The 23,098-nt window shown below is 40.8% G+C and overlaps 1 protein-coding gene across 7 annotated transcripts in view; it reads left to right on the top strand.

The window, feature by feature from the left end:
* LOC150076131 (irregular chiasm C-roughest protein-like) overlaps positions 1 to 23,098 on the top strand; it is a 565,240-nt gene that overhangs the window by 418,949 nt on the left and 123,193 nt on the right. For all 7 annotated transcript variants that reach the window (XM_090388091.1, XM_090388093.1, XM_090388094.1 and 4 more), the window contains one exon: positions 17,905 to 18,011. In XM_090388091.1, the coding sequence (XP_090244217.1) occupies positions 17,905 to 18,011 (107 nt within the window). The remainder of the gene's footprint in view (positions 1 to 17,904; positions 18,012 to 23,098) is intronic.

Below are 23,098 nucleotides of genomic sequence, written 5' to 3'. Positions count from 1 at the left end.
CAAACCATACTCACGTTTAATGTATTTGTCTGGGACAGCGTTTTATTTATTTAGAAATGTTCTTGACGTTTCTCGTAATACCCCCTGCATCTCTACTTTTATGACTTTTTTCCCCCCAAAGTATAATTTCCTCACTCTGTTCTCCCTTTTGTGTTGGCCCTACGATTTGGCATTTTACCGTTTTAGTTTTCCTTTTTTTTTATTTAAAATTCAGTTTGGAAAACTCAGTTCGTTTAGCTGCGGTTATCTGTGTTGCCAATGCACAACGATATGAAAGAATTAACATCTTTCTTTGCCCGGTCTTCAGTTCCCCCTTCTTTGTTAAGTAATAACCAGATTTTTCTATTAAAATTTCTGCTATCGATCTGCACAGAATGCTAGATTTCCATTTCGTTCATGATTCAAGATCTCATTGAAATTTTACCCTCATTACCATTTTCTTTATATCCTTCATATCCCGCCCCTTTCGACGATGTCTTATTTAAGTACCCCAAAAGACTGGAGTCACGTGTTTTTGCATTGATTTTATTTTAATTTTTTGAAGACTATTCTTAACAACGCAAAAACTTTATAAGAAATTAAAGATTTCTTTGCAAACAGTTTTGATTTCATTGAGTGCCGCACGAAAGTAACTGAACGGATAGAAGAAAATATTTAAGGAACCGTGTTCAGGTTTCAGAACCCATTGCAGTTGAGCTAAATGTGAAGTGGCATTTTCAGTTTTGTAAACATAAGCAGAGACGTGAAAGAACAGACACCGTCGCACCTGAAAACCATCGGAGATTGATTTAAGATGAAGCAAGTTAGCATTCACGTGGACGTAAAGATAAAATTGCCAACTTAGGTTCTTATACGATCCTTAACAGTACATAGATGGCGCCTGCGTAGCTGTGAAGTTCTTTTAGTGTATTTCTTTTCTCTTTCTTATTTTTTCTACTCTGTGGTACTTCTCTACTTTATTGCCCCCAGCAGACTATTTGTTTTTGCTTCCAGCTCGATATCCGTTCACGCAGCCACTTCCTGCCTCGCGGTTGGAGCCGTCTTTTTAACAGAAACATCGACAACTGCTGGCGCCGCCATCGTTGTACTATCACGTGGTCACTCCTGTGACGATTGTTTAATATTTCTGGTTGTTTTGTTAGCTGGTAACAATTGCGCCTGCATTTTTCTTTGCGTGTCCCTGCTACTGCAAGAATGTTGCTGTAGTTATTGTATGACACTTTCTGAATTATATATATACAGTATATATTTTTTTATTTTATTTATTTATTTTTTTTATCATATACGACTACAGTTATTATTGCGTTCAAGATACGTGTAGATGGGTACTGCATCGGAAATTCTATTGGCTTTTGTTGTGCAGAGAAAGCAAGCTTGATTAATAGTGAAAAAGGAAAAAAAAAAATAGTATCACAGTTTTTTTTTTTTCATTTTTGACGTTACATTCATAAGTCGATTGTTTCGTGTTCAGTGGTAGCAACGTATAATCATCAACGTATAATGTTTATTGTTACGTATTTTGCTTTACGCAGCATCCTTTCAGAGATTTTTCTATCATTTTCACCGCACTAAACCTGCACTATTAATAGCCACGAGGGGAAGAAGAGAGAGAGAGAGAGAGAGAGAGAGAGAGAGAGAGAGAGAGACCTCCGAAGTGTTTCGGACCGAAGAAGAGATGTGGAGGGGAGTGTACTTTCCCTCCCAAGTGCATTAAAGCCGATAAAGTGTGCACGAAATTTACAGACAAATTTATGGGTACGATAGGATTTGCGTAACTCTCAAACCTGATAGTATATTACGTAGTTTAGGACGCAATGTGCGTTAAAAAATCGCTTCAGCACTTCTTTTATTGGATTTGTTGAGTACGCATGTGGCAACCAGATTTGTGACACATAATCCATAGATGGAAGAATAAGAGATTTATAAAGAGTACTTAATGTAACATCAGGCAATTTTTGATGTACCTTAAAAAAACCGATTAACTTATGTGCAGAGTTTACGAAATTCAGGATGCGCTGTTGTAAGTTGCCCTTAGTGTCGAGAATGACACCGAATTCTTTAATTGCTTTAGATCTTGAAAGAATTAAGCTCTTAAGAGGGTGCTTGAAAGTAATGGGGTGGGTCTTGTACCTAATAGTGTATGTGACAACAGAGCACTTGAATATTTACATCACTCGCCCACCTGTCACTCTACTTCGAGAGATTGTTAATTGCGGTATATACAGGATTGTCATTTTAAATGTGAGTGAGAATCCATGAAAATGCGAATAACTTTGAGCAAAAGAGTGCCAGACACGAAGAATTTACGATTAACGTTCCTTATTCTCTGGCGTTATTTATTTTGTGACAGAAAATGTTTAAATGAACATCATCGCGACTACTTTCAGCGTTTTGGAAGTGATGTTGGATGTGTTGGTTTTCACTCCTTCCATAGTGCCTTGGATTATTGTTATAGGCATTTTAACATAGTCCACAAAAAGAAGTTTAATGATGACAAATCAGGCGAGCGTTGTGGTCATTTTCCTTTTGAAATTTTGTGATCCTCGAACAAGAGTCATAACTCGGACACAGACGCACGCAAAGTATGACTATTTGCTGAAACCACGCTTTAATAATCTTCCTTGGTGGGATGATTCAGAAATCATCCATGAACTGTGTCAACATACTGCTGAGAAGTTATGGTTTCTACGAAAAAAAGATGTGCCCAGCGATCCTGCCGCTGGTCACTGCATACTACATGCCAGTCTTCGTAGAGTGTAGAGGACTGTCATGTGATGCATATTGATTTTCCGTACACCACAGACGAGTATTCTGAGAGTTTGCTTATCCAGTGAGATGAAATCAGGCCTTATTGGAGAGGAAAGTCCAGTTTACCATCTGATGATCATCATCTGCTTTTTTCAGTAACCCTCCACAGTAATGGTTTTGTTTCCCACAGTATGATACTGAAATTTGCTTCACAGCAGCGTTCATTTTGTTCGGAAGATTTGATTTCCTCACCTTTGCATAACTGCCGTATAACATTCCCTCTTGTTGCGCCAGCCTCCGTAAGTGATTTACGTGGACTTGCTTCTGGGTCCTAACCTGTGCTAAACCTTCTTCAGTCGCTGTAGTTCCTGTGCAAATACAACTCATAACATTCACACTCTGTCTCCCTGAACATTTTCCCAAATTCCCGTATTAGAGATTTAAACGTTACAACATCGAAATAGCATTCAGTAGTTTTAAATGACCCTGTTTTGAGCTAATGTTCTTCTATAAACACACGCTTCGCTATGCTGAACTCAATGTTAATGTGTTGCTTGCACTGTGCATGCACCTTCGAAGTTTTACAAGTTGCCGACAGATGGCGACACCATGTACGGAATAAAATACATTGTAAATTTCTTGTTTATAGCACGTTTTACTCGAAGTCATTTGCATTTTATTGGGTTCTCATGATCAGCTTGTAGTATTTATAATTGCAACAGATAGTTTGAGCTCATCGGCAAAAAATAACCATCTTGTGTGAGTGGAACCAAAAGCTATTAAGTGATCATTGATTTATCACGGTGTATGGAACTGGGCCTGGAATAGATCCCTGAGGAACTCCTGTATGAAGAGTGCAAGGTGTTGACTGCTGGTCGCTGGCAACCATTTCATTAGGTTCTGTAATTGGAATCTGAACCAGTTTAGGTGAAGTTCACAACGGTGTTAAAGCAAAGGAGCTTGAGAAGGAGGAGGAGGAGATGAACACAATCAAACCAGATCTCTTGGATAGGTCAGAGTAACTAGCATCAATCTGGTGCGATCTGTTCACGATATTGAGAAATGATTCCAAAGGACAAGTTGGTGCATGTGAACTATCCGTTGATGAAGACATGTGACCGTCTGAATGAACATTTTAACTCAATGGGATTGAATACTGCTGGCCCCACTAGGTGCGGGATTGCTGGCTCTCCTGGATTCCTCTTGGAGAGCGGGATATAGCTGCTAACCCACAATGGGAAGGATATTGCTGGCACTGAAACTTTGCGGGATGGCTTGCGCTCTTGGACTCCTCTTTTGAGAGCGGGATTTGATGCTAATCCATAATGGGTAGGATATTGCTGGCACTCGTTAGAATGCGGGATACAGAGTTCTCTCGCCAGCTGGCGATTATGTAGGGGCACCTTCCTCCTGTAACTTTAACTCCCCAACCCCATCCCCTACTTCACCTTACTGAAGGCGGACTACCTCCTTACCTATCAGGCTGACGTCTCCTTTCCCTCTTTAAAATCTAACTTGTCGTCTATATCCTATAATCATATCTTTCTATCTCTTCTCTCTCTCTCTTTTTTTTTTTTTTTTTTTTTTTTGTCTCCGTTAGGAAGCTTAGGCGACCCTGGCGGAGGCCAGCCAGAGTATAATGGGCGGCTTGGCCCACATCCCCGTGGTGGTGTCGGCCAACGTAGGGGCCCTGCGGCCAAGAAGCCAGAAACGTAACGGAATAAAAAACGATACTTCATAAACTAGACATTACATTTTTTCTGGCTTTGCAGTAGTTCTGCATTCCATCACAGAGTACATTCGGCGCAGATGTGGGAAACCATTGGTGGCTCCTTCCACAAAACACTATGCCACTATGATGAAGCCATGTTGGTATGCAGAAGTAGACCTTGTCATGGACGTGATATTTTTTTGCACGTACCCTTATGATGGCAATATGGCATGTGATTAAATAACGTCAGAGGTGGAGACCGTAATATGCACCGCTGTACTTTTGATCTTGTCTCGGAATCTTGAAGGGAACAAGAAATAAAATTTTGTTTCTTGCTTGAAATACACAATTTCTTATTACTCCAAAAGAATGGGGTCAAATCTTAGGAAATATGCTTCTTCAAGAAAAAAAATAATAACAGACATAAGTAATAATAATAAAATAAACAACAAAAAAGGAAAAAAAAAACATCTATATCACTCATACCTTCCTTCGCTAAAAAGTGGCTGTCCAATTCTACTTTAAACTTTGCCAAACTCGACTACTGTCTAGATATTCTCTATGCTAAGATTTTTTTTTTGAGCAGTTCATTTTTTGGCAGTTATAACGAACTGCTACTTTTATAAATATTTGTTTAATAGAGTGGTATTAGAAGTACTTGATATGGAACGAAGACGTCTTATGTTAGAAGTTTTTTTTTTTTTTTTTAATTGTTTCTTCAGCATAATCATTTTGCTTCTTACGAGTATCAGTCGGAAACTTGCTGCATCACGCAAGCTCATTAAGTCTGTATTTATGCTGCAGTTTTTATACACAAGCACCTATTGAAATGGCACACTCGGTATTTTTTTTTTCATTCTCCATTAATTTCAATGCATATCTGTGTATTAAGCATTTCTTGGTTATTAGAGAAAAAAATCATTAAATAGAGATTTGTGAACAACGATTTTTACCTTGTTATAAAGCCGATTAAATTACTCACTCTTAGAAGAAAAAAGAAATGCTCGGATTATTATTATATCAGCTTTCTTCTCCTGATGGTTTTTCTTCCACCCCACAACTAGTACTGGTACTAGGTGGATGGAGTGGTTGCTATGTCCTGTACTATTATTGTGCGGGGCACTCTCTGGCTATTCTACCAGTGATTAGAATCGCGACTTTCTGGAGTTCCATGTAAGTGTTCTCTGCGAGGCCTGTTGTTGCTAGTTCTTATGGAGACTCTTTAGCACCATGCCTGTGGTTGACACGTTGATCGGGATGGTCATTACTTGTTCCATATGCCACATATCTTTGACTTCCTGTCTTAGGTCTGAGTACTCCCTGATCTTTTCCTCTTATGTTTTCTAGAGGTTTCTGGTGTTGGGCACCGCTTATGTCGATCAGTTAGGTAGCCATTTCCTTCTTGTTGATGAGAGATATGCCTGGTCTGCTGTGCGGGACATCTTATACGTTATGATGGCGCGGTCCCTGTTGTAGTTTGTGAGTAGGGGTCTCTAGTGTAGTCTGGTGCTTGTACTTGTAATACGGTACACTTTCTTGGATCAACTGATATATTTGTCCCAACTTGTGATGTATTCACCTGGAGACCTGGTCGTGTCTATGAGTGCACTCACCTTGATGGAGTAAATTGCATCCTGATATCACTCATAGACATTCGATTATTTCTGGGGCCAGTTGCCACCATCGACATGTGTCATCTGTTACTCCGGTGCCTTTGGCGATGTATTTCCTGTAGTTCCCGGTGTTGATTACCTAGTCTTGGAAGGCCAGCATGAATCCTTCGATCTCGGGAAAGAGCCTGCCCTTTTCACCCATCTTTCTGTCTTTGTTTCTTCTGTCAGCGTGAGTGGGGTCTCCTTGTTGAGATTGAGCGGCGTTGCCGGGTGTCTATTTTTCGTATGGCTTGATAGATTGGTGCTGTGTTTTCCGAAGTAATCCCTCAGGTTCTTAATCGCTTTCTGTTGTTCAGTTAGGTCTGTCAAACCTCTCCCTCCTCCTTTCAGTACAATGGCCAGTCTCGTGATGGCCGATTTCGGGTGGTGTTGGCGCCTCTTGGTCATCATTATCCTCGAGAAACTCAAATCTTCTCCAGCTCAGTGTTGATCCAATCTGTAATCTCGAAGGAGTATATTAGTACTGGATTGCAGTGTTTATGGCTCTGACCATGTTCCGCCATTCAGTTTTGATTTTAGCAGGCTTTCCAGTCTCTAATGGTATTTCTCAGTGAGGTGGGCCTTGATCTCCTTGTGCTATAACTGGTGAGCCCACATCATCCCCAGATATTTGTATGTCTTTTTCACTGTAATCTCTTCGCCGGTCTTCAGCTGGTAGTTTCGTCCGGCTGCATGTCTTTGATGGGTCTTTCATTTGTCTTTCATTTCATTCCATGGGTCTTTCATTTGTCTACGCCAAATTGCATCCTGATATCAGTGCTGAACTCTTCAGTGATCCGGAGTAGCTGTTGGAGTCGATTCTCGGTAGCGGCATAGTGTGATGTCATCTATGTACATCAGGTGAGAGAGGGTGTACACGTTCTTCCTCTCTTTTTTTAGGGTATATCTGCAGTTGTTGGTATTGAGAATGGTTGACAGTGGGTTGAGCTAGGCGTGGGCTCAGGAAGATTCCTCTTCTGATGGATATTGGTCTGGTCGTGATGTTTCTGACCTTGATGGTGGTCCACCATTTTGCCATGGTTGTTTCTTGGAAGTGTGACAGTGTCGTATTGATTTTGTAGATCTTCAGTGTCTATATCAGCCAGCTATGGGGAAGGGGGCACGGAGTCGAAGGCCTTGTGATAGTTAATGTAGGCCGTGTACTGGTTGCGGTTCTTGTTGTAGGCTTGCTCCATAACTACAGCATCAATGGTCAATTGCTCCTTGCATCTTCTGTTTACATCCCTTCTACTGCTCGGCCATGGTTTTCTGGCTCTCTATGTGGTCTGATTTCTTCTTAGTTATGCAACTGGTCCAGATCTTTTACATTGTTGGGAGACAGATGATTGGTCTGCACTTTTACAGGTTTGTGGTGTCTTTGTTTTCAGGTAGGTGATTCCTTGTGTCAGGATGCATTATTAGAACAATTTAGTGCTTGAGCGTCTGTGCGGACGCAAACTCTATGTTCTCCGTGTTTGCGTTTAATAGTGAAAGAAATTCTCTATGAACAGTTCCATGTGTAGTATCTACATGATCCTAAGGATACCAGTTACATAGTGATACTCTTCGTTGACCTGTGCCGTAATCAGGTAATTATTTATTAATATGTTTATATTAATAGTAATTGTACTATGGACGCTGGCCATAAAACCGCCTGATCTTGTTTCAAGGTTATCGTTGATCCTGCATGAATAGAGCTATTTGACCAGTTAGGCTCAGGAGTCGAAAATGGCCGCTACTCTTCCTCATGGACTTTTTTTAATCTTTTAATTCAGCAATAACAGGAAGCTGCTTGCTAACGGCAATGATGACTAAGAATACAACACTCGCAGTAACTGCTGGGACATCTGACCCCTGTCATACTTCTGCAGACGAAACCTTAATCTGCAGCAAATCAAAGCACAGAATATGCCTGTTATGCTCGGGGTATTCAAGTCTCTCTCGCTTGTCACTGAGCAAAAGGAAAGGGTTTTTGGGAAAATGTTGTGTAAAGGGAAAACAAATAGGAACCACAGCAACGGCCAGTAGGAAGGATGATACCCCCCCCCCCCCCTCCGCGAAGAGAAGACAATGCATCGGTAGAAATACTTAATACTTTGGAAGAGGGCAATTCCGTAACCCTCACCGTTTCACTGATATGCAAAACAATGACCTCCAGAATAAAGAAAGTAATTTGGATCACGAAGGAAGACTTCATTTGGAATATGAGCGAGACCGGACAAATGACCCACCCAGCGATGGTAAGGGAAAAGCCATGAGCTCACAAACGTAGCCTGACACCCCTATTATAAACAAATCGTGTTATTGTTATATCTGTTCTGACAACTGCCAAAATGCCGGTCGTACCTGCTCCGTACACGCAGATCCCCGGGATGCAGAGAGTGAACAGACACACACCTCACATCTTAGCAACCTGAATAGCCTTAGCAGCGTAATAGCAGAAGCATTTACGCAGTTTGTTTACCTGTTGCTATGCAGGCTGAAGAGCATATGCACAATTTAGAGGAGAACTTTCCAAAAATTTATGAATGTTTATCCACTCTACTCAGTATAAACCAAGAGCTTCGCGTACAGAACGAGGAAATTAGAAAGGAAATGAGCGTATCGAAAAATGAGATAATAGATCTGAAGAGCAACGTTGTGCTTTCTGAGAGATCCGCATTGAGATCATTTCTGCGGGTTCCTCAGACCTCAAAACTAGCTAGCAGAGATGTTTACACTGTATCTCCTGAATTGGGAAAAGATTATGTTGAAAGTGTATCCTTCCCGACGACTAGCTCTGGCGTTGAAGCGGAAAACCGACCAAAAGGCGCAGTCGCTAACACGCCGCCTACTACTGTCTATGAGCGTAATAGGGGAACAAGATATTGCATCGAACACTCTCCTCTGAGAAAGCTAAATCGTATTCAAATGTGCTCAAGCTAAACCTGCTCAAGGAAACAAACGGTGTTCATGTGCCACCCGACCAAGTAAGTCCTAATCAGTACAGAAACCAAAATGCCACATCACACGCCCTTGAACTGCACGCAGGAATTCACCCGTCACTTAGTCTTAAACAAACCCGGACCACTACCAGGTCTGCCACCAACTTGGTGTTGGGTGCCAAACCGGAAAATGCCCAGACTACCAATCAAAACAGTTCGAATAGGAAGAAAAACACTTGGACGGGCACTGAAGTTTCGAAGCTTCAGCCTGTCAAACCGGTTGGTTCATCACCCCGACTCTCCCCAAGCAGTTTGTTTGTATCGCGTTTGGCCCCGAACACGTCAGCAAAACTCGTCACTGATGTTCTGTTTGAGGAACTCCAGTTGGATTTAAAGATTCAGAAACTGAACACTCGTAGAACATCTTATGCTTCTTTTCGCATCTATTGTGACAGAAGCCAGTTTGAAAGGATTGGAACGTGTACCGAATGACCCCTCGGCACCATCATCAGGCCATTTTATGAAACACGAAGCAGAAAAGAAGCGATACCCTCAAATACCCCTGAGAGGTGTCCACAACAGTCCAGACTCTGACTAGACGATGTATTTCTATTCCCAACTAACAACCGAACTGCTCTACATGGGATTGGCCATAGCAAAAAGGTAATTCCATATTTCGCCCTTAACCTACGGAAAAGGGACTCTCAACGGTGAATGAAAACTACTCAAGATCTCCGTCATCTCTATCTCCAACTTTTACGATCCCTGTCATGGTTTCAACATATCGAAAACCAGCAACGCATCACAGACGGACCAGACAATGTACATCCCTCGTCAAGGTCAGGAGACCAGCTTCATTCCAACTCCTATTTCAAAATGTGCGATCCATGAGGAACAAATTGAATGAAGTTGAGGAGCTCTTGCTGTCCAGTTCAATGGACGTAGTTTGCTTCGCAGAAACATGGCTTGATCCCAGTGAAGAAACACTTTCTTCTACTTGGCCTGCAGGATATCAGATGGTGTGCACGTCTAGAGAAAACCGCAGGGGAGGAGGAGTAACAATTTTGTTCAATGAGCAGGTATTTTCTATCCTCCACTCAGTATCGAGCCAGTCCGATTCTTTCGAGGCAGTTCTAGTCACACTAAAACCTAAAAACAACAACAGCTAGAACGTTTCTCTCGACATTGTGGCAGTGTATATCCCACCAGTTCCAGACACACAAGTAGTTGATGAACTCCTCAATTGGCTGATTAACCATCTCCATTCATCACTGAAGCAAATCGTGTGTGGGGATTTCAATCTCCCAAATACCCTGGGGAGCCTTAAGAGAAGACTGAGTCAGCATTTAGACATATTAGGTCTTAAACTGGTGAGGACACCACCCACGAGAGGTGAAAGCACATTGGACCTCGCGTTCGCATCAGCAAATTGTGTAGCTAATCAAAACCCGACAAGCAACATACAGTGTGATCATAACCCCATCATTCTCTCTGTGCAAACAGAAATGCCCATCACTTCTGGCAGGAGGAAAGTCACAGCCAAAACTATTACAGCGCCCAAATACCTCGATCCTGAAAGGTGTGTTTATGCAGCCCAGGCAATTCCATGGGATGTCCTTGAGGAATGCGACCCTGAACTCGGAATTGACCTAATGACAAGATGGATAGCCACTGTCTCTCTCTATGCTGCAACAAAGAAGCTAACCATTATAGAGCATTCAAGGGCCTGGTGAAGTCCAAAAGTCTCTAAAAGCTTCCACGTCAAACAGAACATGCACAAGCGGTGGAAAAACTCCCGCTCACCCTCGGACAGAACTGCATTCTCCCGAGCTAGGGCTCTTTTTTTTTAGGAACAAGAGGGAGGCAATAAAACTTCACCTAGAGGATACCATAAATAAAGGGAAGCCCTTCCAGAGAAGCAAATCAGAGGACGCCATCCACTCACTCAATTTGAGCAGTTGGCTCGACCACATAACTAGGTTTGCGGCTCAGCCAGAATCCACTACACCAATGGAATTACCAATCAATCCGATTTCAACCGACCCCTTAAATTCAGTTCAACTCACCAAATATCAACTGATTGATGCAATAAATAGTTTAGCACCTACGGCCGCATCCGGCGCCGACGGGATTCTGCAGTCTATGCTGAAATGCCTGAGTACATTTATTGTTGATCCCATTCTGTCGTTATTCAACAAAATCCTTCATCAAAAATTCTTCCCTCCTATATGGCACGTCTATCTAGTAAGACAGCTGCCAAAAATACGCTCTGCTTCTCAGCCCAGTCACTTCCGTCCTATTTCTTCTGCATCAAGCCTATTAAAGCTATTTGAGAAATATCTTCTGAAAACGTTAACCACCCAAATAATGCCACATCAGCCACCGCAGATCCACTATGCCACCCGGTCAAGATCCACCGCTACAAATCTAGTCAGCACCACTACCAAGATCCTCGAGGCATTTGAGCACCGTTCGGAAATCACCGTTACTTATATCGACGTCCAGGCAGCATTTGATTCCGTATCCGTTCACGCATTGGTAAGGCTATTACGTGAACATTACCTCATTGGCGGAGACGTGCTCTGGTTCATTCAGACAATGCTTGAGAATAGGACTATTATTGTTCGCGATGCCAATCGGCGCTACACCAGAACTATTACAGCTGGAGTCCCACAAGGTGGGGTCCTCTCTGGTATTTTGTTCTCAGCTGTTCTTCTGCCTTTCGTGACGGGCCGAACTGATGTTATCACCTTCGCTGATGATATAAAGCTCTTCACTGCTATCAACCCCGGAGACACTGCTGACTACACAAATGTCTTAATCGAACAGAAAATCCATAATCTCGAGGTCTTCCTCTCCGGTTTCGGCCTTCACATCAATCCTGAGAAGTCGAAACAGTTGACTTTCTCGCTCAAACGGAACCCAACGATGGTGCAACCCAATATAAGAGGATCCGCGATTTCTGCTGTTCAGCAACACACCGACCTGGGCGTTATTTTTGACTAGAAGCTCTAGCTCTCCTTTCTACCACACATAGGCCACCTGCAAAAAAAATTCTGTCGCCTCCGGTGGATGCTTAAGCAACAACTTATGCATGTCCATGACCAGGCCGTTGGGTGCAGATATATTAAGACATGTGTCTATCCGGTCATTCTTTATGGAACAGAAGTCTGGACCTCAACTGCCGCAACGCATCTAAGACGGATTTTTGCGGGCGAATTTTGGCTATTGAAGTGGGCCATATGGAAATTCCGACTTCCCCCTGCACGAAGGACCACCCAGATGGCAGCATCTCTAAACATCATCAGACGTCTTCCTGCCATTATCCATGAGAGAAGACTCGTCTTTTCTGTAAAAATGATGGTTGGCATTATTTCGGACCCAGACTTCTGGGCTAGCTGCGGTTGGAGGATCCCAGTCCCAAGCCTTTGGGCCAATCCAGTCCTTCAGGCCACCCCAAACCGGTTAAAGCTATCCGATCGGTTCTTACCCGTGCAAATGCTGCAGTACGTATACTCCTTTGATGGCGACCTCTACAAGTTCGCATTGGATAAAAAATACAGGCAGAACTTACTCCATCCACTTCCTTCTCAGGACCACGTCACAGGACATTAGAATCTGCTCCCAAGGACCTGTCCATCACTCCCATGGATCCCTCCTGCTCCTAACTTTTTGCTCCTGCTTCGATGACTCGAGCACTGTAAAAAGACTCCTCCCTGGAGAATAATTTAACATGATAACATTCTGTTGTGTATATATGTTCATATGTAAATTTTTCATTTGCTTTCCTACACTTGTATAATTAGTAATAATATTTTTTTCCTCCTATCTCATCCTTGTTTATTACATTGTATTAGCCTTTACTGTAATATTGTATTAGCCTTTGTAACCTTGTATTAGCCTTTACTGTAAACCCCTGGCTTGTAGCCGTGAAGGGTATTGTGTACGGCATGTGCATTTTGTATGCAATAAAGAGTTCTTCTTGTTCTTCTATTATTATCAGGGTGAACTGTTCCGCTATGTGCCTGTGTGTGCATCTGAACTTTTTGTACCAGTAGTTGTAGATGTTATCTATTCCTGGGGTTCGTCATTTGTGGGACTTCCCGATCGACTGTTGTACGTCTTCCTCCTCCTCTTCCTCCTTATTGTTATTATTATTATTACTATTTCGCAACCAAATACAGTTATATAAGCTCCAGAACAGTTCGATATGTGTTGTCTAGAGAAATGAAAGTTGACTGTACCCTTTTCCCTACTTGAGGGATATAAATCCCGCAAAATTTGCCTTTGTTTAAAAAAAAAATATCTGCTTCACCTTCGCCTTACGTCGATTAACTATAAAAAATTGTTTCAGTTGCCGTCGGAATTTGATTCTAGTCTTTTCGAAAAGAGTGTTGATTGCGACGGGCCATTTTGTTTAAAGCAACTGAGGCTTTATCGCTTTTGGTGTGAACATCATCATTATAGATATTAGACCGTGGCGCTCCCTTCTGAAGATGACGCACACACTGTAGGAGGACTTATTTGAGATTCTTCCTGCATATTTTGTTTTTGCTTCACACAAACCTGTCAAGACGTATAACAAGATTTAAATGTTCCCCATTATCTAATAAGAGAGAGAGAGACACGTATTCGCGGGCAACTTGGAGTGCCTCTCAGTAAGAGTTTCCTTCTTGTTTTCTACTATGCCTGTTATAGTGCATCTGTGGCCATACTTGGGCAGATCTGTAGACACGGATGGAAGACACTTAGCTTGTTTTTCCGGCGTCTTCTCGAAGATGATTAATTATGGTTACGTATTTCACATGATGTACACGTTGTGTTCTCATTGTAGTTTCCATGTCGAGTAGATAGTTTCTTCTTTTTTCCGTGCCGGATGTGTTTCTGCATTCATTTCGGTAATTAATAAGGTGCCGATACTAATTAGGCTGAAGCATTTTTAACCAAGTTCGCTCAACAAAAGGTTTTATACTATCCTTTTAGGCACACCGGTTTGTTTAATAGACTTTGCAACCATCCCTTGTTTTCCTCCGACCTTATTAATATTCTGCAGCGGACAGACAATCTTCAGTATGCAAGTCTTGAATTTTATCCTGAGAAATTTTCGCGAAGATAGACATGTAATATGCCTTTATTCAAGGAATGTGAGTGCCAGAGGAAGGGGGCTGGTCGCAGAGGTTGTGAGGTGGGACAAGTTTGAAGTGTGAGCATATATGAAACAGAACTAATTAATATGACGTCATTAATCAGCAGATTATCATCACTTCACTTAAAAAAATCCTTGGATTAAAATATTATTACTGAAATATACAGACCCTTGGTCTCCACTGGAACGTTCTTAACTTAATAAGAAGTACGTGGGATGACTCCATAAACCAGTCATGGGTAAACGCTACTTTATTTCTCTCAGCTGGTTGCTTACTAGTGAAAAGGCTTAATTTTCAGACAGTTCTACTTCGTTAAAGTGGATAAATAAATGAAAATAAATTCTTCAAAGATATGGAGTTTTCTAAAACTCCGATTGTACGTTCTCCCAATTAACGCTTTTACGTAACTAATGCATTTTATTTCATTTTAATGCACGCCCGTTAAAACATTTATTATTATACAGTACCGTCAGGTAACTTTTTATTTCAAAATGCCACCTTTCTCGAGCTTGCCACTAAAGATTTATGGGCTCGAACTCCAATTTAATATTACCAGCATTTTTACAAGTTTCCTACCATTTGTTCCGAGTTCCCTGACCTTACGTCACGCACCGTACCGTCAACGACCTTTGCGCAATACTGAAATAATACGTGGAAACAACCAAATAAACGCAGAAAAATTAGGCAAATCCGAAACGTGAATGTCTTTATCTTGTCAACGCGCAATTTTCGACAGTTATTCACCCCCGTCTCCTTCCCTCCTGTAACCCCAAATATACGCCAGTTGAATGTACAATTACGTGTTCAAGCTCCATCAGCGCGTTAAAACAACGGCAAAATGCATCGATAGCATTATTATCCGTAGCACGCGCTTGGTAATGAGCATGCTAAAATTATTCACCCTAACAAAATGCCGTAACTTTCCAAAAGGAGGACCTCTCTTGCCCTTTAAAAAGGTGTTGGTGTGGAAATAAAATAAACCGTTGCTTTCAGGATTTTAATATCGTTGATTCGAATATTTTAGCAGGGTGGAATAGAACGGAGCAGCATTATATATATATAAAACTTATATACATACTTTCGCTTCAGCGGAATGAAAGCAACTAGCAGCCCTATTTCAGAAACTTAGTTGTGAAGGAATGTGGTTGGCTTAGAGGTCAATGTACTGAATAGTAATGAGAACAAATACGTACAAAATGTTTTCGAAATAAGTAACAATGCCGCAGCCGAGTTGTCAGGCTTCGGAGTGCATAAGTACATGTGCCTTGTGTGTGTGGCTGGGGTTCAAGCCCGTGATTGCTAAATACGGTGCTGTTTCTTGTATTCATTACCTTGTGAACTCCTGACCGTGTGGTCTTCCTGGAGTATAAACAGAAAATTTATTTTATTTATAATGGGTTACTCTGTGACCCATAGTCATTACCACAGCGCTCAATTGGAAGGCATTTTCTCTATAGAATTATGTATAAGGCATTTTGCGTAAAGCGCCTATATTGTTTTCACCACGTCTGTCCGTCCGTCCGTCTGTCCATCCACATATAATAATTCGATTCCTAGTCCTAAATTTCGTTAAAACCGGACAAGTAGAAATCCAGCAGTTATTATTTCTCTTTCTTTCTTTCTTTTTTTTTTAATACATATCACATAGGCTACCCATATACTATATGTCATAGCTGAATCACAGGGTATTGTGTGTGTTGCCGTGTGCTGATTGAAGGAGTGAATGAGCAATTTGGCGGACGCCCAGAAATGAAATGTTCTCGGTTCGCACATAAACGTTGTTGCTTTTTTCTCGTTTATTTTTAATTTTTTTAAGTGAAAGGCACTGCATACATTAATTAATTAACTTGTTAGGTCAGTGTCATTGTTATCATTAATAAAAAAAATATTAAATTCTTAGATCCGTATTCGAGTTGCCAAGCGTATGGGTACAGAAGTACAAGTGATTGTGGTTCAACACCACTCGGCTACTAAATACGGTATGTTCTCCTCTCTTATTAAACTAATTGCGAGAACTGCCTAAATGACGTGACCTAGCTGGGATTCATTTTAATAGGAAACACAACACTTTTCAGCATAATAATTATCCTGCCAGGTCAGTATATTAGAAATCCTATCCCACTTGCACGATGCAAATGAAATATTAAAATCAGGGAACCGCACGATAGCCTTACGGGTCAACTTTCATGTCTTAAATATAGTGATAGGCATAATGAATGAGTCATAATCGATTATTTCAATATTTGAATGATTTCCATAATAAATTATGAAATCGAAACGAAGATTTTATTTTTGCAATTAAGTTTTGCATCGTTTTATTCCATATGGCCAATCTGTGTGTGTTTACCCCCCCGCATCAGCCACATCTTTGATTATATCTTTCTGCTTGATTATCAAAATCCATAATCGATTATTTTGATTATTAGCCGTAATCATTTTTTTCAACTTCATTCAATTTCTAGAAAACGGAAGTGGAATGAATAAATGAGGATTATTAGGTCATATGACCTCCCGATTATGCCCATTACTACTTGAATACTATCAGCTTAGTCAGAAACAAAAACTCAACGTCGATATAGGCAAAACACATGATACAGGAGGTCGGCAATAGAACTGTGGAAAATTTCAGAAAAGCAGATATATTATCATAGCAGAAATTAGGTTTCTTGTGCTTTATTACCAACGGGCTACACGTTACAGGAACTCCCCCTCCCTCTCGTTCACATGCACACACAACGCAACTAAAAATTGAAAGCATTAATTTTATGTAAAAGTCACTCAAGATGTAGGCTCTTAATCTGTTTCTTGATTGACTTTTATTACACCTTCTATTAAAGTAAATGAGTAATTGTCCGAATGACCCCATCAAAATAGTTTATTGATGAGCTCTTCTAAAAGTAAAATCTTATCATTTCACATCCCATTAAAATTATGGTGTTTCCATATTTGATACTGCGCGTTGTTACCTCCTTATTCTAGAGTTTACTCTTCCAGTTTCGCCCCATTAGCCATATTTACAGATTAAAATAATTATTTCTTTTATCCCGTTTACACAAACTTGAACAAAGTGGTTCCACTTACAATATTTATCTTTGGCGCGTTTAATCTTATTTAACACTTCATTTGGAATTCTTTTCACTTCTTTTAGAATTAACATTTTCCCCTAAATTTAACCTTTTCGTTCTTTTTTTTAAAATCTTACTAGATTAAAATAATAATGATTTCAAATTTGATTCTTATGACGTTTGAACTTTCTTTTAAATATCAATAATAAAATAGCCCTCTTGGCAGTATAATGGGCTCATTGGAGGGCTGGATTTGAGCCTTGTCTGAGTTTGGTGTGCTAGGATAGATAGGTTCGCCCCCCCCCACACACACACCACGAGTCCTTCTGATTTACGAAACTTGCAGATTGGCCGGGAAAACAAGAAAAAAACCATACAATACGATTTGCCACACTATGACCGAAGTAGTGGATGCACTAAAAAAAAAAAAAAAAAAACCGCCAAAACAATAACATAATAAAATAATTAAGTAAAAATTAAGCCCTGGGATTTGAAATGAAAATTCCAAAAAAATAGTTTTTTTTCGATTAGTTACAAATGCCATCAATTCATATGCTGGTAGTTTTTTAAAATATAAATACTCATAGTAAATAAATAAGGAATGTTCACCAGCGACGCCTTATCTAAAACTGTTCTTTCCCCATCACATATTTGCAGTTCCTCCAGAGCCACCGAAGATCGTTCAAGGTGATTTTCTTCGCACAACTGCAGGTATGACAGTAGAGTTGACCTGTGAATCTCATAAAGGGAAACCACCTGCTGAGGTAAGTGCACATTTAAACTTCTCTTAAATTACAAGGTGCAGTAGATATAAAAAAAAAAAAAAAAAAACTTATTGCGGGAATTTATAAATGAATAATAATGGCAACTTCAGAAGTTTAATATTGACTGAGTCACCACTGTTCTTCTTCCACGCCCATTGGATGTGACCAGGGTTCGATTCCTCTCCGGATGGCAAGAAACTTTTGCACACCGTGGCCGAGATATTCTGTTTCGTGTGAGGGCCGAAAGTTTCCTTCCCCTTCGAAAAGTGGATCTTGCCTTCGTCGAAACAGTCAAACCGACCACAGGACACACAAACGCTGCCGCTTTATAAAAATAAAATGTACTCTGCCATCACTCAGCTTTTCTTTGATTATAAATTTCTCTGAATTGCGACTTCTTTTATTCATGAATCCAACTTATTAGCCACTCACTTTCAGCAAGCATTTGCTGTTGCGTGACAGACTTTTTTTTTTTTTTTTTTTTGTTGTTTAACTACTTGTACATAATCGTGTGAAGGAAAGCAATTAAGGCAAAAGAAATGAAATTACATAAATGAGAGACAGTTGAAATGACTTAAAAGCTGTCAGGGAGGAGCTATCTGAAATTATGATAAATTCCATTAAGTGCTCACTCGATAGTTATTAAAATACAAAGCAGCTTGCGTTTTTTTTTTTTTTTTAATGTTAGTGGATAAAAACAGAAGTTTAATACTGGATAATCGTTTTAATGCGTGTGAAAAGCGAACGTGCTTGGTTCGATACAGATCGGCGAGAAGTGGGGATCTAAACACTCGATGAAATCTGTCATTTATGCACGCACGCCTCCCCGTCACTCGATCGATTTAAATAAAATAAAAAAAAGGTTAGGAAATTTTTTTTTCCTTTCAGTTGTTGATAAATCCATCTCTTACCAACAATGGTAAAGAGTTGATTTTATCCGCGAGTTCGTCTCATTTAACCTGGCTCTGAATTCTCGAGGATTAATGTACAAGCCAGTTGCAGGCTTATCGCATCCAGTTTCCGTGCTTATCGAATTAGAATTGACAACGCTCACTTTTGTCGGAGTCGTACAAGATGTTCTATTTATCTACAGCAGAAAGATTATTACATTGTGCATTAGCGCATGCTAATGCTGCTGCCTTAATCTGCTTTTCTACAGATGCTAATCTGCCATTTATGCAGGCCGTAATGATTTTACTGTAGATCCAAAAAAGAAAAAGCGGAAGAGAGCAGAACTGTTTGTAATCGAGGGTGATTTATAGGCTGTTTAGACTAGAGGTAGTTCCTTATTTTTTTAAAAAATTCTTAACTTCAGTTAGTAATCTAATTATGATATTTTTCTTATTATTATTCCGTTTTTTTTCCGTGTTCCTCATCGCGGAAGATCAAAATTAGGATGCTTTGTTGAAATTTCTGCTTTTATACTGTAGGATTTTTCACTCCTAAATATAATTTAGGAGTTCATTTATGGTACTCTGGATAATTAGCCGCCATTATTTAATGGGTTTGTTTTAGCGAACATTAGGCACGTTCCTACATTCTCCACCGCCTTTCTAGAGGAAAAACCTTGAACAACAAAATAAAGCTCATCATTACGATTTACGTCATTACTCCATGACAGTGATCACAGCTTTACTTGGAAAATTAAGCTTATACCACCATCTTCACTTGGATTTGCACTTTCCAAAGGATATGTCTACAGCTTTCTCCATTAGGTGTAAAATTTAAATAATATATGAGTGAAAACTAGTGGAATACACATAACCTAGAACGAAAGTTTTCGATTAGATCTAGAGCAGCAAAGGTTCCATAATAACAGTAACTGTTGTCATGGTTACCATGACCAAGTAGTTGTCATGTACAGAGTACAGAGTATTTTTGGGTCTAACGGCACCAGGGATTTACCCTATGTCCGCGTATGTTCTTTGTATCGAGGACAGTACGCTGTCAAGACCAGAGGTTTAAAAGTGTGTGGATCATGTATTGTGTAATATGTTGTGCCCCTTGTTCCTCTGGCTTGTTAGCCGCCAGGCCACAGATGGGACCTGTCGTTTACGTACTCCGCCACGTGAAGGCCAGCCAGGTGTTCCCTTAAGGTTTGCTCTGGCAGGTCCTACCACCTATTTTCCTGAGATTTCAGTGGCTAGGACGCGTATGTTCTTTGTATCGAGGACAGTACGCTGTCAAGACCAGAGGTTTAAAAGTGTGTGGATCATGTATTGTGTAATTATGTTGTGCCCCTTGTTCCTCTGGCTTGTTAGCCGCCAGGCCACAGATGGGACCTGTCGTTTACGTACTCCGCCACGTGGAGGCCAGCCAGGTGTTCCCTTAAGGCAGTGTTTCTCAAAGGGTGTGCCGCGTCACATTAGTGTGTCACAAAATTTTCCAAGTGTCCCGCAAAATCTTAAAAAAAAAACTAGCGTCGTTTTTATTTTAACATCGTTGTCTGAATATTTTATTTTGGTTGTAAGAATTGTTTGCATAACACAAATAACACAAATATAATATAAGTATAAATAAAAAAATTGTTAATATTATTTTTCGTTCTATTTATTTAATTTAGAAATTTCTTCTTCTATGACTACGTAGGTGTGCCGCGAAATTTTTCTTCTTTGGAAAATGTGCCACGAGAGTAAAAAGATTGAGAAACACTGCCATAAGGTTTGCTCTGGCAGGTCCTACCACCTATTTTCCTGAGATTTCAGTGGCTAGGACCAAAAAAAAAAAAAAAAAAAAAGTAATAATAAATAAAAAATAATAATAATAAAAAAATAAATAATAAATAAATAAAATTAAATAAAAATTCTTCTTTTCTTTTGGGCACAGATGGTACATTATACGATGCTTAGAGGGGCTATAAGGGATAAGATTTCCTAATAGGTCGGGCATGAATTTTGTTGTTTTAAATTTGTACATGTGGGGCAGGCGCTGTTGTAAGGAGAAAGAGATGGGAGGGGAGGTGGAAGACTGGGGGGTTGGAAATTGGAAGTAAGAGGTCTATAGCGAAGATGACCCCTGTTGAAATAGTGGGGCATGCCCATGCCTCACCAGAGGAGAAAGAGGGGTAGTAGGAGGGGGAGGAGACAGCAGGCTGTCCCCTCTCCCTCTGCTAGGGAAAGAGGAGTAAAAAGCAGGCTATACAGAGCCGGATGCAATCTTCGAGGTCCGAGTCCAAGTTGCAATCTTCGTCTTTGCATTAGTGTAGTTGTCATGTAGGGGCTTACCCATGATTTCCAAATGGAAGGGAGGGGAGAGTGAGGGGGAAGTATATACTACCCTACCATTAATATCCGGACACCCGCCTTTAGACAAAAAAAAAGAGAGCTCTTATTGCGTCATTTAATATTTTGTGCTGAAACCTTTTGCTTTTATGACGGCCTTCAATCTTCGCGGCACATTCTCAACCAGCTTTTTATAAATGTCAGGTGATATGTTCCTCCACTCAGCCTTTAATGCAGCCACCAGTTCGGCCTTGTTCTTTGGGCGATCTCGACGTGCACGTACCCGACGAACCAATACATCCTAAAGATGCTCGATAGGATTCAGATCAGAACTCTCGGCTGACCAATCCAACTGTTCCACACCCATGACCTCAAACCACTCTGTTAAGACCCGAGCAGTATGGCATGGTGCGTTGTCTTGCTGATACAGGTATGGGCCTTCCCCGAAATATTGCCATAATGTTGGAAGTGCAAAATTGCCCAGGATGTCCTTGTATTGCACATCATTCATGGTTTTGTCGATAACGACTAATGGACCCAAGCCAAATCATGAAAGGAGACCCATACCATGACTGACACTGCCTCCACCAAACATCAGCGTTGGGAGGATACAATCAGGAAGGAACTGTTTCCCTGGCATTTGCCACACCCAGGAACTGCCATCAGACTGGTAGAGTGCGAACCTCGACTCGTCTGTCCATAGGACTGTTTTCCACTGCTTTACAGTCCAGGATTCGTGCTCTTTACACCATGATAATCGGCGTCTAGCATTTGTTGAGGTGATCAGTTCTGTTGAACGTGTCATCTTGCATGCCACTTTTGCAATTGTCTGTTCGAAGCCCAGTGTGTCTATTTATAGCAAGTTTTGTGACGTGTTGCATCAGTGGAGGGGTGTCCGAATATTAATGGCAGGGCAGTGTATATTCTGAATTTTCTAAAGCGGTGAACCATATGTATTTTTCTAATAATGACCTATATTCTGGTGGTAAGAAAAACCCCTTCAAAGTCCACAAGTTAAATCAAACGAGGTTCCGTCAGTTCATATCATAAGCTAACAAAAATGAAAATTGTCGCTTAATGATCTGCTTAACGAAAAGAGGTTCCCCCCCCCCCCAGTCCAGTTAGTATCACATAATCCATGCCATTGACTCCTGCTTGTCCACTTGGCAAAGGAGAGGATCAGCATCACTTTTCTGATCTGATGCTTTCGCGAATTATCCTCTAACACAGGAGAAGAAAATCCTGCCGTCATGCTTACATTCGTACACCAACGTCATATATACCTTAAGTCTTGGGATAAGAGATAATCCTCTTCTAATATTTTTTGTTTTCTTTCGCATCACAATCCTTCTCTCCCTTTTCCCAATTAGATAATCGCTTATCCCACGTCCTCAACATCGTGCCATATGAAATATGAAGAATTCCACCGTGATTTTACGGCATTTGAACATATCTATGAATAACATTTCTGTGTCGGAAAGATTGCGGGCAGTTGTGAAGAAAATATGAGTCTTTTTCGTCCGGCTTTGCCACCTTATGAAACTCATTAAACAAATTTATAGCGCCAAGCAAAATATTCTCGATGTTGGGATAGAAAGATGAGGGGGGAAGAGGGAAGGAATGATGTCGCTTCTCACCCCGATAAAGGCTCAGCCTTCGCCAGCACCACTACCACCGCAAGCAAGTACAGACAAATTTGACAGTCGTACTTCCGGTCTCCGAGAGATATTCTTTAGAGGAAACTGAGTAGTAGAGAAGTCGTTTCCTCCCCAGGCGGAGCCTTCTTGTTATCTGGAGGCGGTGCTGTCTTCCTTATCTAAATGGCTGGTTCAGTTATCTAGGAATGGGCGCGAATTTGTTTGTGTT

The sequence above is a fragment of the Mastigoproctus giganteus genome, chromosome 13 (genome assembly GCF_048544385.1).
Source record: "Mastigoproctus giganteus isolate SK-2022 chromosome 13, ASM4854438v1, whole genome shotgun sequence".
Lineage (NCBI taxonomy): Eukaryota > Metazoa > Arthropoda > Arachnida > Uropygi > Thelyphonidae > Mastigoproctus > Mastigoproctus giganteus.
The sequence above is the reverse complement of the archived record's forward strand: the minus strand, read 5'-3'. Positions and strand labels throughout refer to the sequence as shown.